Source organism: Thunnus thynnus, chromosome 8 (assembly GCF_963924715.1).
Source record: "Thunnus thynnus chromosome 8, fThuThy2.1, whole genome shotgun sequence".
In the NCBI taxonomy this organism is placed as follows: domain Eukaryota; kingdom Metazoa; phylum Chordata; class Actinopteri; order Scombriformes; family Scombridae; genus Thunnus; species Thunnus thynnus.
Window position 1 is genome coordinate 26496762 of NC_089524.1, and position 20845 is coordinate 26517606.

A 20845-nucleotide genomic window follows, 5' to 3' on the forward strand; every position below is an offset into this window, starting at 1 on the left:
GTGCTTCACATAGCATTCAGCAAAACTGAGGTCCAGTTAACCTCCATTTCACAGCAAAGTAGAGATAATCTGAATCACTTGTGACAACCGCCTGAGGGGACAAACTGCTTTGAGAATTCACATGGCTGGCACTGCACTTGGAAAATTTGTAATGACTGTCATATGTCAGTCATTAAAAGATTTCCATTCATTACAGCACTGATTTCAGGAGATTTAAAGTGACCTATGTTGAGCAAGATGCATTTTCAATGAGAAATGATGTATTCAAGGACCAAAAAATTTCATTGGGAATTCAATATACACAATTTTATTTACATTGACATATGTAACAGCAACACATCAAATTTACATGGTAACACTAAAGCCTTAGTTTTAATAAATATGTAGCAAAATGCAGGAAAAACCTCTAAGATGTAAGGGGAGCAATGAAATGAAAAATAATCTCTATTTGTCTCAGACATCTCCCTCCAGGTTGTAAAATACAGTAATGTCATTTTTGACTGATATTGCCATAAATACTGATGGTCTGATATGACCATTGAGAACAGTTTAGCCTGTTTTACTGTGGCAGTTACCAAGTGAACTGGCACATGGGTCGAAATGATGAATTAGCCAAAATCAAAACATTAGCTAAAGCGAATCTCTTCCATTTAAGTTACCATGGTGACAGAGACACAAGCAGCGTTTTCCAGTTGAGTCTACAGTTGGAAATCTGTGCACACGTAAGAAAATACAGCATAATAAAAATTTGCATGAATGTACCACATCTTCAGTAAGATAAACATCTTCAAAAGCATCAACATTACTTTACAACATATGCACATTTATATTTACAAAAAGACAGAGCAGTAAGACTGTGGGGTTTTAGTAGCCTAAACGACTTCGATGAATCTTTAGTAGTGGCACCTCTTATAACAATAATTCTTTTAATTCTGCAAACATACAGACACGCACACAAAGACAAGTAGACGTGCATGCTCTCACGCATACAAACACACACAAACACATGTTCATACACACAAACAGGACACTTTCCTGGTGCTCTTCACAACAACATCCACCAGTGGGAAGAGGGGAATCGTAATGGTCTGAACTGGAACAGACTACTGGCTGAGAGCTACTGATAGACCCACTTCTGATGGAGGAAACAGCTGGATACAAAGAGGAGAAGGACTGCTGGGAAACCAGCTACTGGCCGGGGGAACAATGAGATGACCAACACACTGAGCCACTCTTACTCAGTGTTGAGCCTTGATGACCCTCAGTCTTCATCTGGCTTGTTGCCTCAGAGATTACTGCAGTTCACTTAATGGCATTTCACATTAGCATCGCCCTGACTTGATCATGATATATACAATAGAGAACTTCAGCAGCAGTATGGGCAAAAAACACACCAACTGCCTGTCAGCCTAAACAGACAAGTTCCTGTTTCCTGGTCCTTCATGAAGGGGTAGAAGGTGTAAAGCAGAGAAAACACATCTCAGAAATGGCAGTACCTGTCTCATGCTTGTAAACAAAGATCATACACTGGATGTGGCAGGAGAGAAACCATATAAACCTGAACAGTTATTTACACCTTTACAAGAGAACTCTCCAGCAGTCCAGTTGTCAAAAAGTGAAACTATACACCTGGATTACTTATATGTAACAAAACCAGGACGAACGCTGAAGCTCCTCAGAGTTACAGGCATCACAGAGTGTCTTCTTTGTCAAATGTTTAACTCTCATCATATTGTAATGATTAGTATCATTATCTACAGATATGTACACATATACAGTCAACAAGCACATAAATGAAAAGCTAGAGTACCATGTCTATACCACATCTCTGAAGACAACTGTGTATGTAAAGTAATAATGGGCTGATACATGGTATAAATAAGTGTATCTGTTAATCAAATCCTGTAAAGAAAGTTATTTGCTCTCTAGGTAGTGACATCCAACATAAAATGAGCAGAAATGTATCAACTAATCAACTTGAAGCACTTATGGACTCTAAGCATGTCTACCATGTTGTCTACTAATACTGTAGCTTATATACCAGTGTCTTGATATCTCAATTTGAATTGGCCCCTGAAAATTATATCCTTCATATAAACATAAAGCTGAACAGATGGAAATAATACTGACAATAAAAGAATAAAAAAAAATAAATGAAAGCTGGTGTATACGTGGTGTATGGAGTGATGTGAATTTCAAGTGCCTCAAGTGCTTTTTTTCCTCCGACAATTGCAACAGCCAACCAAAATAAAAACACTACATAAAATGTCCATGACAGAAAAACAACAAAGAATAACAAAACACAAAATGTAATAAAAAGAAAAAAACTCCAAATAGATAGAAAGAAACATCTCAGTTACATACGGAGTGCCAAAAAACAACAAAACAATCTTTATGAAATATGTAGGAAAAATTTGACTGAAAAACTCAAAATAACAAAACAGATAGCAGTGATAATGTACAACAGTTTTAGAGTCCCTCCGCCTCCCCGGTGCCTTAAGAGTTATTTGCTGTGAGCAGGGGAGCATTAGTCCAACTTTTCTCCCTGTAATCAGTAGGCAATAATAGTGATAGCAATGATAAAAGCCATTCTTCCTTTGTTGTTCTTTCTAGCAACAAATGGCAATTACCATTCTGTCTGCGACACGTGACATCAAATGCCATTGGTATCGGGGGGTGGGGGGTGGGGGTGGGCAGGTGTAGTGTTTGGGTGGTTTGTGGCGGAACATTCCAGGCACTTTATGAGGCAGCAAGACAGGTTGGGTGGGTCCTTACACCCGTTGGGCTCTGAGGGTTGTCCCCTCCAGGTAGACCTCATGTTGGACCAGTAAGGGCTGGGTTGGAGCGCTATTACTGCCAGCTGAATTTGGGTGAAACGCCATGCTCTGAGAACTCGGCTCCTCCCTGGCTCCGGGCGTCACAGGAATCCTGGAGCTGAAGTTGAGATAAATCTGAAAATGAGGAAGAGTTGGTGGAGAGAAAGAGAGGTTTGTTCAAACATCTCAGTTAAACTTCAGTATTCATATAATCTGCACAATGTGTCTCTTTTCTTACTTTAGTGTTTTATATATGTGCCGCTACATCAACAAATAACAAATAAACTTTAAGGAATAGTATGACATTTTAGGAAATATGCTTGTTCACTTTCTTGCCTAGCTCATGGCCAGGAGTCTGTTAGCTTAGCTTAGCATAAAGACTGGATGTAGAGAAAAACAGGTAGCCTGGCTCTGTCCAAAGGTAACAAAATATGCCTACGAGCACCACCTGAAGGTTACTAATTAACACGTTATATCTCGTCAATTTAAAGGTCCAATATACGACATTCACTAGATGTCTCGCTGTGGCACCGGCATCTCAGACCAAAACAAATGTGTGCATTATTTACTCAATGAAGTTGGAAAAAGAAAAAAAAAAAGAAAGCGCCCCCTGAACTGACAGCTCACGAAACTCAGATCAAACTGTCAAACTAGGCAGTGCTGATCAAATGGATCAAGATTCTCTTACTGCTAATGTTTTCAGAAACATATTTTAATGTTCTGTTTAGCTGTAATATGAGAAACTTTTTGACCAGCTGCCATGTTGAAAACGGACACATGGAGCACACAAAGTGACCCACATGCACTAACATGCACACTCAGATACACTAGCATGCACGCTCACATGCAATAACATGCATGCGTGGCTGGACCGGCTATCAAACAAAGAACAGAGAGGCTCGGATTACAACACACACACACAGAGTGTGACTTCATTCTCTGCTCAGGTTGCCATTACTCCACAATATCTTTACATAGCAGATAGTTGTTCCCGACATTGAGTGGCGCTGAATGTTGTGTATTGCACCTTTTATCCGTACAATAACCCAAATGAAAAAAGTTGTGATTTTACGAGCAGTTATGTACTACTGGACTGGACTACTTCTTGGCCAGGTGCAGTTACTTCCTGAAGAAATAGTTTCTTAATTGTTTTTTGTATGAATTAAACAAATTAGATATAACATGGTGAGTTGTGAGCTTTGGAGCTGGTGGAATGCATGTTTTTTAGCTAGTTCTTTCCCTCTCTTTCCAGTCTTTATGCTAAGCTAAGCTAGCCGCCTCCTGGCTGTAGCTTCATATTTAATCCACAAACATGAGAGTGGCATTGATCTTCTCATTTGATTCCCAGCAAGAAAATGAATAGGCATATTTCCCAAAATGTCAAACTGTCCCTTTAAAGCTTAAAGCATGAACTATCAAAGTTGTTGTGGTGTAAGTGGAAAATCATGAGAACAGTGGAACCCCTCATATGTTGCATGTGTAAATCAGATGACCAGGGAGTTCAAAGACATATGCTCATGCTGTGAGGCCCCAGACCCTCGGCTAAATTATGTGTGAACACTCTAGAGGTGGCTTTGAAAATGGCAGAAATCCACACCTAGCGTGCTTGCCACAGTCATCCGCTTTAAAAAACAAATCTATCAGGGAGTGTTTGAAGAATTAAAATAAAATAATCATTGGTTTATCTGTTAGCATAGAGGACATTGCTTAGCTTCATGTTGTTCAATATGTAAAAACATTCTCTGTTTTTTTATATAGTTTGTTTGTTTGTGAAAGCTTAAGGGCTTAAAAATAATGCCAAAGGTATCACATGAACCATGTAGCATCAGGTTTTAGGACCCAAGAATTGCCTCTATTTCACAACGTCATAACCCTGCTGAATGGTGTGTGAAGTCTTCTCGGTTCATTATTTTTAAGGAATGGAATTTTGATCTCTTTACAGAGAAAGTAAACAATCTCAAAGTGGTGCGACCTACATGCTTAGTGGCATCTGACAGCTGTTGTTCAATCCTTTCCACGACCTTCCTGAAGGGGGGTCTGTTGAAGGGGTCAGCATCCCAGCAGGACCGCATAATCTGATACCTGCAAAGCAATATATGAGCACACAAACAGTTTTATTTGTCCACATTCCCTTCCTTTTCTTTGCTTGTCTTGCTTTCTGTTCAAGAGTTTTTACATGTCCCAGTTTTACTGTAGTTATATGCTTGTGAAAAGCCAAATGCAACAGGATGAGAGCAGGCTGCTTTTCAAATCCCCCACATCACATTCTTTCATAGTCTCACCACCTCCATCTATCCAACCACACGATCTCTGCTATGATCCTTCTACACTCACTCGCATTTCACTTCAACACCTTTCACACACGCTCATGTTTCACTTCAACAGAAACTCACATTTCACTGGGTGCAAACTCTGGCGCATCCAGTCTGTATCCTTCTTTTATCAGTTTGTAGAACTTGGCATCCACAGGCATACCAGGATAAGGACTGTTTCCTATGTTAAGAAGAGAGATCTTGTTACACTATGTGCTTCTGAAAACGCATGGAAAAGCCAGAATACCACACACACAGATTTGATAGACATACCCAGTGAGAAGATCTCCCAGAGCAAGATGCCATATGACCACACATCACTCTCAAATGTATACACGCACTCGAAGATACTTTCTGGAGACATCCATTTCACTGGAAGACGAGCCTGAAAGAAAGTGATGGAAAATTGCATTCAGTAACAATTGGAAACTTTTAATCAGTGATGTTATTTTACTTTTATGGCCAAACAAGTTGTGACAGACCACAGCCAGTTCATGAGCTGTCATATGCATGTCGGGTTTGTATACAAGCCTCAACAACTGTTCCTGTTTACTATGCTATCTTAAGGCTAACAATTCAAATGCAGCAATTAAACAAATGAAACAATAAAGTACAAGAGAGGCCACTGCAGAAACAGAGAAAAAACAAAAAGTTAAAAAGGGAATTGTTGCCTTGAGTTTTGAGAGGAGTTCTTTTGGAAAATTCATTTTTTAACAGTTCTCAGAAGACACGATGATCTGAGAACAGGCTTGTTGAGAAATAAGGTTCAAGATACAGTTCGCTTAAGTTGCTGAATATTTTCTAAGAGGAGTGAGTCAAAGGCAAATTGCCTTGTTTGATCTTGAAACTGTGTTTCAAAACATCCTCAAGACTAAATAATGTTCCTTCAACTAACTACTTTCAAATATTATATTCCTTAGATGATTTATCGTCATACACCTTCAGCTAAAATTAGCTTTCTAGAGAAAGGAACAGTCCCTAAGGAGGAAGGTTGCATAAACAGCAGCTTTGACAAATGACGACATGACAGATTATGCAAGGGCCCACCAATTAACTTTATTATTTACTTACCAATAAACTAATTTATTACTTTACAAATTGATTTAAGCAGTTCCAAACCAGTAAACCTAAGGACAGAGGTTGATTTAATACAGTAGAAGGATGTCATGTTGCAGTGGGACTTTCATGAAGTGTCACATCGTTAGTGCAGACTTACATTGCCTTTGACTACATAGTTGGAGTCTGTGGTGATGTCCCGGGCCAGGCCAAAATCACATATCTTTGCCACTCTTCCTTGAGTCAGTAGGATATTTCTGGCTGCCAGATCTCTGTGGATACACTGGAAAACAAAGCACACCACTACCTATAATATCTGATGATACACATTAGCTACGTGACCAATCAATAATATAACATTAGTCACGAATGAAGCGCTTTTTCCCGATGCAGTTTGGTACTGAATTTCCACATCTGATTCTATGTAACACACAACCACTGACACTGAGACATGAGCTTATCGGCCACAGTATCTTTGCCCCCATGACTAATAAATTTTTCAACAGCATGCTCCAACATGCGTTTTAGGTCCGCTTACTAGCTGTGGAAACATGACCAACGCTTTGTGTTTAAAAAAAAACAAAAAACAGTCAGATATGATTTGTAGAAATTCACATTCAGTTTTATGCAGAAATCTAGCTTGACAGTTGTTATTTTAAGAGTGGATGCTCACATTTTTGGAGGCTAAGAATTCCATGCCTTTGGCCACTTGGTAGGAGAAGCTGAGAAGGTCTTCAGTGTCTAGAGACAGACCATCCTCGTCAAACATTTCACTCTCAACATCTGCTTCAGCGTAAGAGCCACCTGAAGGGACAAACGGGTCCAAAATTATTTTTTCTGATATGGTTTAAGCCTTTTTTCAACTGTGTCTATTAAGTCTGAAGAATTTGATGAATGGCTGGCTTGCCTTTGCGCAGTGAGCGTCTCTTCTCAGAAGATGAGCTGAAAGGAAGGTTGCCAGCAGCAGAAGGCCTCATGGTCATGTAGCCGTTCAAGCTGTCACTGTGAAGAGGAAAGGAGCAGTCTGGTCTGAGCTGAGCACAGTCGCACATAGGCACGCTGCCGTCTAAATACTCTCCTCCTACGCACGTTCTGGATAGTAAATACTAGTACTTTCTTTTCTCTTCCAAACACAATAAACCACTCTCCCATTCTTCAACACATAAAAGAACCTGACCCAGCTGCGTCTCTCTGTGGCACGACGTTGCGGTAGTAGCAGTCTTCCTCGAGCTTGTAGCAGATGAAGGATTCTCTCTTTCTGCGTAGAAAGTTAAGGAGGTCTCCGAAACAGCAGTACTCTGTAATCACCAGTGTAGGGCCTGCAGATGAAAAAACACGCCTCATGTCAGTGATATTTCCAGAAATATAACAAACAGCTGATTTAGAAAGTGAAACGGTACCAATGTGGTGTGGTAAAGCATGGTTTGATACACATACTGACAGCAAGAATCAGAAGGAAATTAATCATCTTAAATGTTGTAAACAATGTCTGAGGTTTCTAGTTTTATTCCACATTCCTAATTATCATGCTGGACAACATGGCTGCCGCACCTCCAACAGTGCAGGCTCCCAGCAGGTTGACAATATTCATGTGGTTTCCCAAGTAACTGAGGACTTTCAGCTCTGACATCAGTGCCTCTTTCTCTGTGGCATGAGCGCTTGCTGTGGAAGAAAAAAAAAATGTTGGAACACAATCAGCATGTGCAAAAGGATTAGGAGTAAACTAAGCTCAAGTTCACCCATGATTGCTGGAGGCTAATTAAAATAAAAGGGTGCCTGTTTAATATGTTGACTTGGCAGCAGTGTGCAAACCACCCAGTAAAAATATCAACATAATAACTGCCTGTCTTTAAACATCTACAGGAAAATTATTTATTAATTAATTCTTAATAAATCATAGCTATTATGCACATTTATCAAATAGCTACGTTTAGTCAGTTTGCTAGACTGTGCTCGTGCCAATTCCTTTGCATGTATGTGCTTACATTTGAGCATTTTCACAGCCACCGTCATGACTGAATCTGCTTTGGAGAGTCCATACGCAGTTGCTTCCACCACTTTTCCAAATGCACCAGATCCCAGTGTCTTCCCTGAACACAAGAAGACAGACACAAAACTGTTACTCCCCATCTTGTTTTCCTCCCTCAAACTGGCCACATGCCAGCGTTCCTAGGACAACACACCAGTTTTACCCCCTGGGCTGCGTGCGTAGCCAACAGGACACGCAGGATCCTGTTTAAGGAGGTTTGTTAAAAACAACACCCAGAATATGTCAACAATATTATGTTTGCAGTGAGGGAGTGGGGTTTCTTCATTAATGAGCTGTAGAACTGGTTCGTCGGTAATGACCACAGACATGGCTCAAACCTTAATGCTGTGTCCAAATACACAGAAAACAGAGTCTGTCAATCAGCATGAAGTAGCCTGAGGGTGGCAGCAATGATGTCATGCCAACTGCACTGTTAGGCTTGATTACAGAGACTATTACTGAGTCAAACCTCCATTTATCTCCATTTCACTCTGCTCCTACAGTGACAACCAGGATGTACATTTCAGTGTCACAGTGCGTCAGAAATGACAGATTAATAGAATTATAGAGGCCTCAATACAGCACACATCACAGATTTTTTTTTGATGAATCAGTGGCTGCAGCACATGAGGAGTGCAAATTACTCACCAAAACGCAAGTTGTTTCGAGGAAACTCCCAATTGTGATCATACGGCAGCTGGGTGGGGTCAATGTACACATAGTTATTGCCGTGGATGCCCTCGATAACTTTCCACTGTATCTGGTATTTGGGTTTCTGGTGTGAAGGCAAACAAAAAGAGAGCAAAACAGACATTACTGATACAAACAAACTCATAGGGCTGAACATGCTATTCTTTATTTCTTGATCTGTTATGTCTCAAAATTTGAAGATAGAGGGTGTGCCACTCAGGAAATGAGCGGAACTGTCTTACCTGCATATACTTGTAGAACAGCATGATAAGAACAAGACAGAGGATGGCTGCTGCTGATACAGAGCCAATTAGCAGAGGGGTGAATAGATCATGGGGAACAGTCCTCTCTGCAGGAAGACAGATATGATTCTGTTAGGTACCATAAGATATACACAGTATGAGAGCAGTGACAACAGAGTCAAACAGTGACTCTCTCAGTGGTTTGCCATGTTTATACTCTAAATGACATTGCAAAGGGGCATTAAGGTAAGCCACAGAAAGTTAAGTCATAGTGATGCCCTCTTTGGTCAAATCACAGCAAACTAATCCAATTATTTATGTATACATACAGTAGGGTCCTCTGCTATTTTATGTTTGCAAATTCTCCACTTTATTTTGTTTGTTAACTGCTTTTAATCCCTTTTGATTATACAGTATTTTACTGTATTGCTGTTGCTTTTACAGCTGTGCTGGTGAGTAATTATATGTAATCAGTGTTCTGTTCCTTTGTGTCTGGCTGTTTGTGATGCCTTATTGTTTAGCTCCTCTGTACAGTGGGGTGTAATAAGCTCTTTAGAGATAAGAAGCTTTCTCTCCACTTCAAATCTGAGAATGCAGAGTCTGCAGGAACTAATCCCCTGTAAACCTGTCAGTGGTTTCTAAAGCCCTGTGTATTCTCTGCTGCAGCTCACTGACACCTCCAAGCCTCCTACAGCCCCAGAACTCCCAGCACTGCCAGGACTCCTACTGCGCTCCACACTCTCAGCGCCTCCGCCTGGTCTGCTGTTACTCTGTGAAGCATAAAAATCCTGGGCACACGCTCCCAAAGGCCTGTCTTGTCTGGCTGCGAACATTCTCCTCCCTCATAATGCTCGCCCACATACCCGCTGTAGCCACAGTTAGCCCCCAGTGTCCTGCATAAACCCGGGTCTTCAGGCTGAGGCAGGGACAACTTGTTATACTTTCGGTTCCAGTGCTGTTACCACTTTCAGGACATTATACAGCAGATGGGGAAGCCGTTATAACAGAGCGGATTTGGAGTCATAGAGTAAACAATGGACTAAAGCTAATTCCTATCTGTAAGTGACAACATCTTATCGTAGCCAATCATGTCTGAGGTATCTCTCCGTGCTAATGTTTACCTAACAGATTTTAGGAGACCAACTTCTAACTTTAAGGCCACATTTAAGGGTTAATCCTCACCCAAATCATGCTTTTAGTAAATATTTTGAGTTGAGAAATAAATCCTATGAGGGCGTTACAGAAAGCTGAACTTAAAATTTTGTTTCTAAGTCCACAGAGCAGGGAGTCACAGGCAGGTGACAGAAGTTTTAACGTCACTCAGATTAATCTAGTAAACAGCATTTTCATGAAACTAAAATCAGGTAAACAAAGATCTGCAATTTGAAATGAGGAGATTTTCACATCCGTCAGTCCTCTCTCTGCACTGTCGACTTTGTTGCACTTAATTCTTATCCGAAGGTGAACACAAGCAGAGGATTATAACAATTCAACAACAAAACATGAGACTGCCAGGCGCCGGCACCCCCTTTAATACCACATGACCTGTGAGCATATGTGTGTGCATCCCACTGTATTAATTTGCGTGTGTGATACCTCAACTCACCACTGATAGAGAAGAGTGTGTAGGCCTGCTCTCCCTGCACTGTGGCCACACACTCCAGAGTATTGAACCGTCCCCTGCTGATGTTCACTCGACTCTCCACCTCTGTCTTTCCAAACATGGGACTGAACAGTGTCACAGTGATGATATTGTGCTCTTCCTGGGTGGCATTCACCTGTTGGGAGCACCTGAAGGCAGAAGATTATACATTGTTGACTGCGAGTTGACGGGATCACCGAGCTATTCATCAATTGTCTCAGTCAAGACTCTCTGGCATCTCTGACCTAAGTCTCTGCAAAGCACACATTCCTTTCCTTAGTCATGAAAACACCTTTCCCAGGAATTAGTTTTGCCAGAAGTCATAATACTAGCAGGGAATTCCTTCTGTGCTCATAAAACAAAGGTGATTTTTTTATAATGAGGCCATGGCTCCATGTTTCACTGCACTGTACCATAAAAGCAACTCTTATCTACGTGCTCTCTGGTCATAAGCTCAGTCAGGTCACGTTAGTTTCTCTTTCTATACTTTGTGTGCGTGCCTGCATGTAATGAGTGTTAAGTGGATTTGATTGTAATTAAAAAATGACTGGATGAAGTTGGGATAATTACTTATGATCCATTGGCTGTGCCACTTGGGATTGGAGTTGCTATGGCAACCAGGTGCTCCTCCTACAACACACTTTATGTTTGACACAAGATGAACTGGTGTCCAGTTGTATCCAGGCAGATGTACTGGGTCCCTACCAATCACAAGTCAATTCTTTTCCAATCCCCTGTCACATGGGATCATCTTATCACAGTCAACCAATCACAAGTCAGCCTCGTCAAATCCCACAATCCAACATTCCACCTTCATCATCATTCTTGCCTTCATCCAATATGTCTTAAGTGTGACCTTTATGACCCTTGAGGTGTGCTTCAAATTGATTTTGTGGAAGTTTGAGTGTAAGACTACAAACAAAGATCTGAAAAGGTGCTTTGCAATAAGTTGGTGGTTCTGCGTGCAAACATAAAGTAAAACTCCCAAAACTTTACAGAATAACCAGAAGGGACTCTACATTAATGCAGTTTTAACAGCCTAAATGCTTATCAATAGTGTCTTACAGAAAATAAACCTTGTGTATATAGTGGGAAACACATTGCAAAAGCTGTGAAATCGTTAAGCAAACACAAATCTAGTAACTGGAAAGCTTTAGAGCATTTTGTTGGTTCGTTGACACATGATATAGCTGCTTTTGATTTTGATTTGGCAGGTTTTGCTTACTTTGTTTTCAAAACTGATGACCAATTTGCCTTATATCAGTTTCCAATCCCAGTAATTACTTCAGGCTGTAGTTTCAGTGCACGTCCAGCATAGTTGTTACACAACACCAGCATATTAGTCTGTACTTATTTATGTCTTTTAAACCAAAGTAGAAATAACGAAAAACTTTCACAAAGGAATATGGATAAAGTTTGAGACTGGAATATGGGACCATATGTTTTTCTTACTCTTATGTCGTTTCTAAAGCCCCTGGAAACTTTCAAAACTTTCTGAAAAGTTTCAAATCTTTCTCTATGACATTAAATATTACCAAATAAGCAACAATAAAAGTTCAAATTTGGTAAGAAAAATCCTTAGTTGTTATTTATTTAAAGTTTAACACTCACTCAACACTTTACACTTAACCCAGCTAATCTGCTTTATGAGGACGATGTGGGTATGGTTTGATCAGATTTGATTGACAGCGGCCTGGCAACAATACTAAACACTGATTGGTGCATGGAGGTATGATGTCACACTTTGTCTGCCCACTTCAAGCCAGTGAGAAACGTAATGACAAACAGAGAAATGTGGAAATCTCTCATGTTAAATAACCAAAACTGTTTTAACTTTGACAGAAAATTGTGTTTTCACATATCTGCATCGATCCCTGATAGTAAGAAGCTGATTGAGAAAATAGGTTTCCAAGGCCTTTATAAACTATACATTAAAATGTTCACCGATTGAGCCGCTTTGTCTGATGATCTCACCTGACATAGGGCTGCTCACAGTAGTACCAGGTGATCTGTGGGGCAGGGAACCCCTCCGCCACACAGCGTACCTGTCCGTCCACCGGGCCTTCATGTGATACAATTTCAGGTTTACCTAAATCATACAAATTAATTTATTAAATGTCAAGTAAAACAAATTTTATCAGCATGACATTTAATTGTATTGAACCTCAGCCAGGTATAAATCACACAAGGGAGGGTGAAAGCTATAGACCTATAAAGAAAAAATGTCAATGAAGCCTTTTACCTCATGTCAGCGGATGCAATGTGGAGGAACTGAATTTTTATTATATAGCTTAAGGGAGCAGGAAACCTTTAACATAATCTATGACATAACTTACTGATAACAAAGATGGTAAATGTCTGATTCACTGATGCGTCACCATTGGAAGCTTGAAAGGTGTAAACTCCACCTTCTGACGTTTTCAGTCGCACCAACCTCAGCTCGCTGCTGTACCTAAACAACAAAAAGTAATTATATTAATTGTTAAATTCTTATTGTTGCTTTAATTGTGCATAAACAAAGAAAAAAAAAGAAACAGCTTCTGCTCATTCATTTCTTTACTGCCTGAGGAAAGAATTTAAAATGCTCAGATATTTGCATTTAAGATTATAACCAGTGTTCTCTTTGTCTTCTTTTATACAAATCAGTTCATCGACAGCGTGCTCATGCAAAGCATTAACAGAAAATGATTAACTATTTGCAGTCCTTTTATACCCAATTATTCTCTAGGCTACTTTAGAAATCAATTTTTCTACACTTACTGACATAGATTTATTGATTTTTAACATAGTAAGAAAAACTGTGTTCTCTCATGTCCAATTGAGGCTTAAAGGTCACATCACAGGCTTGTCATATTAAAAGAAATGTTTGTTTCACACACCATGAAGCGTGAACTAAAATGCATTATGCTGGACATGCAGCCTTTGATAATATTATGTAAAATTTCTATCTGCAGCACAGAGGTAATACTGCAGATATTTCATGGTTTCAATTTCCATGAAAGCCATTTATATTCTGACAGTTCTCGTTTCACTAGAAACCCATAGGCCTTTTTAAAATTTCTGCCGTATTTCTCAGGGAGCTGCAACAAGTGTAGCTGTTGCATCAGCACCTTGGCTGAACTGCAGCCATCTCCAAACCAAAGGTGTTAAATTCCATTGTAAGACGTTAATGAACATTTTCATCTATGTGGTGAGACTGGGGTAAGTCACACTTAAAGTAAGTGTGTGTGTGTGTGTGTGTGTGTGTGTGTGTGTATGTGTGTTTTTGTCGCACCTGTACTCATGACTGTGTGTGGTGATGACATGGTCGGTTGTGTTCTTGAGCTCGTGGCCCATGAAGCTCCAGGAGGAGAAGTATGGCTTTGGGTAAGCCTCCATGTCAACGTTTAGGGACAAACTCTCACCTGAACGGACATGGATGGTTCTGTTGTTTATGTGGGTTAAGCTGATGAACCCTTTTTCTGAAAAATAATGAAATTAGATATTGTTGCAGGATTTGCAGAAGTAAAATACAGTCTATATTCATTGGACACAGAATGATTTCAGTCGTTGTCGTCAAGAGACTTACAGGCAAACCACAGAGTAACCCAACACATGCACATGAAGACCTCACAGTCAAAAGCGACGGGACAAGACAACACATACCGTATCACTCCAAATATGAACAATTAACATTCAAATTTCATGAAAACTGGTGAATTTAAAGTTGCTGTCGGATTTTTTGAGATGAAATATCAAGAAATTCAACACAAGACTGATACAACTCCAATACCAGCTATGAGTGACTGGCCGGTCACACCTTCTGCTTAAAATTTCTCCTCATTGGTCAGTTAAATGTTTGACACATTTCATTTAATATTTTATGACGTCAAAAATCTACCGAACGCAGCTTTAACCGAAAACAAATCTCTTCATGTACTCACCATAAACATCGAGCCACACTGATTGCATGTTGACCCCTTTCTCGTTCTCGGCTTCACACTGGTACCTCCCAGCGTCCTGTGGTCCGACCGCCGCAATGTGCAATGTGGCACTGCGTACGTGAGTAAAGTCCTCCGTCAGGATACGTGAAGCACCGTCAACCTTTGGTGGTTGCTGTGGATACCAGACGGCACCCTGTCAACGCCCAGAGATCTCTAGAGATTAACCCCGTCTGCATGTCTATCCTTGCCAAGCACACAAATACTGACAGACACACAAGTGCCTGCATGCAAGCTACATACACACATCCAGTCACACACACATACGTATGCACACGGTAGTCCACATGTTCCACACACAGCCAAGACCCTCAAGCTTAGACAGCAGGAACTATGGCCCCTTTCACTCTCGTCTATAAGAAGAGACAGCCACTGATATCAGCTACACAGGAGTTTCACCTCTCTCCTCCACACTCTGCTCTTCATTACAAAAACATTTTTTAAAATAGTTGAATCTATATATGAAATATTTTTAAAAAAATCTGCATTAGTGCATCATGGCATCAATCTTATGAAGTTTTTTGTGTGTATTAAAATGCTACGTTTCTACTGAATCATTGCAGTTTTTGACTATAAATTGTGGCAGCTCAAATGGCACTAATTTTTATGTTCCTGGACAATAATCAATGTAACTGGCAGGTAGTTATTATTTGGATTCACATTTCTGACATATCAAAGATGATTTATAAGCTAGTTTTTACAATAAATTCAGAAAAATAACACTAGTTTTGGCTATAAATCCCCAGGACAGCTGGTATTTAGTGGCTGACTCTTCCTAACTCTTGAGTAAAATATCTCCTAGACCTGATCAAAGCCCCTTTAGATCTCACAAGACAACCAATCAATACTCAAAAATGGCTCCACTGACAAAAATCTAGTCGAATCTTACACCAACAGCACAGTACACAGTAAAGAAAAGGCAGAAGCGTCTCACCGAGCCAGGCGGGGTGACCCACTTCAGCTTAATTTCTCCATTGACGTTGGTGGTGTTGCAGGTGATTAAGAGACTCTCATCCCAGGTGAGAATCATTCTTTTGGGTGCCTGCATCTCAATCACAGGAGGAGCAACAGGGACTAGAAGGAAATAAACTCAAATTAAGATTCAATTTGCATAAACTGACTTTGGTAGAGCTAGTGCATAACAAAACAGAGCAAAACAAACAAAGCAAGCAAAACAATGTACATGCATGCGTGTGTTTACACTGCTTTACCTGGTTTCGCTGTCAGATAGTAGTCACGTGATCTGACGTGCTGTTCTCTGAGCGTTCCTGTGCACACATAGCAATCTTCGTAGGCCTTTTGTGTGTTGTGGATGGTGATGCCTTGCTCCAGGCTCGCAGAGTACTGGAGACCAGGGGCCAGAACTCTACTGGAACACGTTTCTAGGCGCAGGTCGACCAAACTTGGATCAGTTGCTAGGCAGGGGATGGAAACAGAGTCTCCCACTCGAGTGAGAATGTTGGACACCATTGATTTTCTGAACGGATTGTCGGGATCTGCCAAAAAATGCAATCGCACATCGAAGGTGGTGTCAGAGCGGTAAAAACAATGTGTTGTTGAAACTTTAGTTTGTGACTTCCATGATATAAAAACGCTACACTGCTCAACAGGCTCCATATTCCTGATATTTTTATTTGGGAAGTCATATTTTGACTTCTTGCCATATGATTGCTATGAATTGCTTCTTTCTTCATGATGGTTCTAGCACTGATAAAAAAAAAACAGAGTGTATTTGTGGGCAAAAGTTAAAAGTTTACCTCCTGCACAAGCTCATAAGCAAGTATTTATGATGATTCCACATCTGGGCCTCTGATCTAAACTGCTTGTTGCCTTAAAGGTAGAAGTGTGGATTGTGGGGTGAATGATCAGCACATAAGCCTGCAGTGATGGCAGTAAGCCAAGGGGATGTGGAGCCACATAGAGCAGGAGATACAGTAAAACTCAGTTATAGCACTCGATAATCGGTTAGAGTATCTACTGTACCTGTCAGGGGCAAAGTTACAAACACCTTTGTCTATAAACACACCCACACACACTGCTCCCTGTCACTGCTGTGAGAAATGCCAAAGGATTTCCTCTGCTGTTTTTGATTTGAATCATCTTTCTCCTCTCTCTCACTCACACACACACACGCAAATACCACACAACCACAAATCACCTACATTTGCTCATACACAGATTATCCAGCTACCTTTGACAAAGACATAGATGGAGGTTTTCTCTTTGGAGCTCTCCTCCAGGCAGATGTAGCGGCCCATGTTAAGAGGCTGAGCCCGGCCGATGTGCAGAGTGGACATCCCGACAGTTTTTTTCTCTCCCCGCACCTTCAGCCGGTCCTCCCGCTGCCACTGCATGTTCCTCTCACCCTGGCAACGCAGGTCGAAGGGTGCGTTGAGCTGGACGACAAGGTGGGGGCCGGCAGGGGTGATAGTGGGCTTTGTGTTGCCTATAATGGGAATGAAGGTACAGCAAACATTCCAAACTCATGATTTTGTGTTATTTATATTTTGCAAAGTGGTCTACTTTTTTACCACACTGTGCAGGACAAGATCATACATCCTCATGGCAACATTGGTGATATTATGATCACTCAGAGGAGGAATGCTTTTAAACACTGAAGTGAGTTTAAATGTCCTGAAAGACTGAAAATCTTTTCAAGTCTCAGAATATTGGAGAGATAATTTAGGTCTTTTTTTTATTATTACTTTAAAAACCTTAAAGGGGAGTTAGGCGGCAATTAAAAGATCCTAATCATGCTATAATCCCCCTCCCCACTGTGAAGTCAAGATGTGTCAACAACTCTACAAGACTCATGTGCATTATAACGGCTTAAAGGTACAATCCCTGATCCAAATGTAAACAACAGGATTGCCCCACCCTCAAAATTCAAAACACAAGATTTGTACTGGCTATCACTCCCAAATTGATTGAGAGGTCTTTTGATACACAGATTAACACTTAAAAACAACTATATATAAAAGAATAATTGTTCGGTTTAAGACGGTTTGTCTTAACGGTTTGAGAATCACAAAAAGTGTTATTTTTCATCTACAAGCTAAGCTTTGATGATATATGTGAATATACTTTAGATTGTTGAAGATTGGGCTTTTAACGTCTGACTATCATGACGTAAAGTGGCAGGTAAAGGAGCTCGGAGTGACACCAGAGATCACACCCTCAACCTCTTGACATCTGAGTACATCTCTCTAATCAAATAGCAAAGGAAATCAAGTGAGGACTTGCGCTACACACAAGAAACATGCAACTCCTCCTTCATATTTTTACCAGTCATGGTATAAAATAAAACAAATGTGTGTAGCATGAGCTGGCGTGATGGGTACTGTGAAGTGGATGTTTTCAAGGGGTCGGCTATACCCAAAGATTCAATCTGCTGCACTAACTGAAAACAGGTGCGGAAAGTGAATGAGTAATGTTTCCTGTTCCCTGAGAAAACATCACCAAGAAGACTAAAAAAAAAAAGAGGTACACAACCCCCACTGAGCTCCTCAGTGATAAAAACACTACAGAACTGTGGCTGCAGCTTCCTCTGTACAGTAGGAGTGTGAGAGATCCATCCGTCCACTCACCCCTCCTTTGTTACGATAAATAAATACATTTCATATGAAGTCAATTGTTCTCCCTTTCCCACAGCCTACACTTCAGCCACAATATGTACAGTATTTGTTGTGTATAGAGATAACATTGTGGAAAGGGTGTAATGGCACGACAGACTTATCTCAAACACTTAAATTATTAGAATCACAGAACAGCAAACAGCAAAGACAGGTCCGTTTAGACACTGTTGATAATGCTTATGGATTCTGTGTGTGCAGAACCTCTGTGTCCTAAATATTTACCCAACAACTGTGGAATTTAACGTAAAGGTTTGGCAGGTCAACATGGCAAGTAATGGAAGATAAAAAAAAAAAGAGGATCTTACAGTTCTTTGTGATGTATGCGGAATAGGCTACATTTATTAAATCATTAAATAGCACGAGAAATTGTCGCAGAGCGCAGAAAAACATGGCAAAAAGTGAATTAGGTGTGCAGCCTGTCTGAACGGGCTTAAGGCAAACTTCATGGCGTGCCGTATTGCATCACATGACAGGTAAGCTTGTGTACACTGACTGGAAATGTGGCAGTCATTCAAATTCCCTGATGATATCAACATGGACATCAACGGCCTCCCATGGGCTGGCGATCGGATCTGATGGAAATGAAGCCACAAAACACAGTCCACCTGATCCCGCCCTGAGCTGCACGAGGCTCCGCGGACGCACCAGTGGTGCAAAGGAGTGCAAACAGCAACACTTTATCACATTATGGTTAACCGCTCGTATCGGGACAGAAAGGAGGTGTGTGCGACATGCCAAGACAGATTTCCATAATTTTGCGAGCTATCTCTGGGGAAATCCCAAAGTCTGTTTCCTGACATGATGAAAAGTTGACTTTGAATTATAAACTTGCAGTTGAACCGATAAAAACCTTTCAAAGTGAAAACTCAACTGACATAACAGAGTAAAACCCAAACATATTTGTATAAAAAGGCAGTAAAGTGTTCTAATTAGATGTTTATGGCCCTTAACCTCAGCAGCAAGACTGAAAATGATGCCAAGACATAATAGATGCAATGTGTCAAAATGCATCCACAGAAGAAAGCAAAACAAACCAACTCGGGCTGCAGGTCTAAACGGCTTGGTGTCAAGTCACACATGTGACAATATTTAGTACCTATCCAAAAGGTGAGGAATTGCATAAACAGGCTAAACAGTCCGAGATATTGCAGCTGCTCGTTTGCATGCTTCCTAGGAATAAGAGGTTGTCAATATTTCCATAACGACGGTTATGTGCGGCAGAAAACCGCATGAACCTGTCGCCCTTATCGACCATAACAAGATATTTAAAAAAGTCTCTCGGCATCGATCGCAGTCATGTACGTTATTCTGCATCCTACTTTACTTCCACAGTCACATCGCTTTTTGTTAATGGCGCTCTGTTCTCTAAATAAAACATAAATTATTAAAGTAGCGCGCTCCAGATCATCACCCAAAGTAGCTATCCACTTTCCTCATGAGGTTTCAGTGACTTCAGGTTTTCTTATCAGCGGGCTTTAGACCTGCCTGCACTTACAAGAACAAAGACAAGTGTGGAGAAATGCACCATGAGGGCGATGCAGAGCAAGACAATTCAATTCACTATAATGTGGATTAACCTACCGGGCTAAAGGGAGCTGAATACCTGTAGTCATTAAGATATAGTCGACCCTTTTGTTGTTCAAAAGTGAACAGCAACAAGTTGCCTTCATAAACTGGCGCATCAAGTGCAAAAGCTCAGCCTTACCTGGATGGAAGGTGAACTGCAAAAAGACAGACAGCAGTATCCAGTGGTATTCCATAGTTATTATTCCATGGGTCTAGTTGTGAAGGTGAGCCAGTGCCTTTATGGTCAAGGTAGCTCTACTCTACTCGCCGAGCGCGTCGGGGTTGTGGGAAGTTGACTGCGGGCTCTGATAGAGGCGCACTTACAAGTCTTTAAAGGCACAGATGCTCAGTATAGCTCGCAACAGCAGCAGCCGTCGCCTATCTGTAAACATGCTGTTCTCCTGGAGCGCGCCAGAGGGGACGGTGCAGGCCGACCAGGTAGCCTATCTCTGACTGTCTGTGGCGTCAACAACATGTTTATACGAGCCAGTGGTGGAGCCTACGTTACACAGAGAGAGGGAGGTGTTTGGGACCTGTTGTCTGCTTCCCGACTAGAAAACCGAGCTCAGAGACTGACAGATGAAGACCAATTGCACACCAACAATTGTACAAAGCTTTGATCTAGCCCACATGAATGATCCTGCTGTAGATAACGCCGAATCTTTAGGAATCAGTATATCTAATTAAGTCTGTAGAACTTTCCACATGTCTAGTCAAAAAACTGGGTGCAACCCTAACACGTATTCACGCTTTACACTGAAAGCACATCAGTTTCAGCTCTAAAGAGACAATAATGTTTCTCAAGTATTTTATTTTATTTTATTTATTTATTTTGGGATTTCTTCAGAAATGGGGAAGATAACGACTCTTTGTCTTT

The 20845-nt window shown here is 40.8% G+C and overlaps 1 protein-coding gene across 2 annotated transcripts; it reads right to left on the reverse strand.

The window, feature by feature from the left end:
- Window positions 1–279: 279 nt before the first annotated feature.
- kita (KIT proto-oncogene, receptor tyrosine kinase a) lies at window positions 280–20546 on the reverse strand. Of its 2 annotated transcripts, none has more exons than XM_067597592.1 (21): window positions 20108–20546; window positions 16959–17213; window positions 15979–16263; window positions 15702–15841; window positions 14711–14882; window positions 14062–14248; window positions 13124–13239; window positions 12762–12876; window positions 10752–10936; window positions 9146–9252; window positions 8862–8988; window positions 8170–8274; window positions 7736–7846; window positions 7362–7503; window positions 7092–7186; window positions 6858–6988; window positions 6345–6467; window positions 5402–5513; window positions 5210–5309; window positions 4793–4898; window positions 280–2951 (listed from the first exon to the last, which is right to left on the reverse strand). In XM_067597592.1, the coding sequence occupies exons 1-21, from the start codon at window positions 20160–20162 to the stop codon at window positions 2772–2774; spliced, it is 2949 nt and encodes a 982-aa protein (XP_067453693.1). In that variant the 5' UTR covers window positions 20163–20546; the 3' UTR covers window positions 280–2771. The 2 variants fall into 2 exon arrangements, with proteins under 2 accessions (XP_067453693.1, XP_067453692.1); XM_067597591.1 differs by having other exon boundaries at window positions 14711–14903.
- Window positions 20547–20845: the final 299 nt, after the last annotated feature.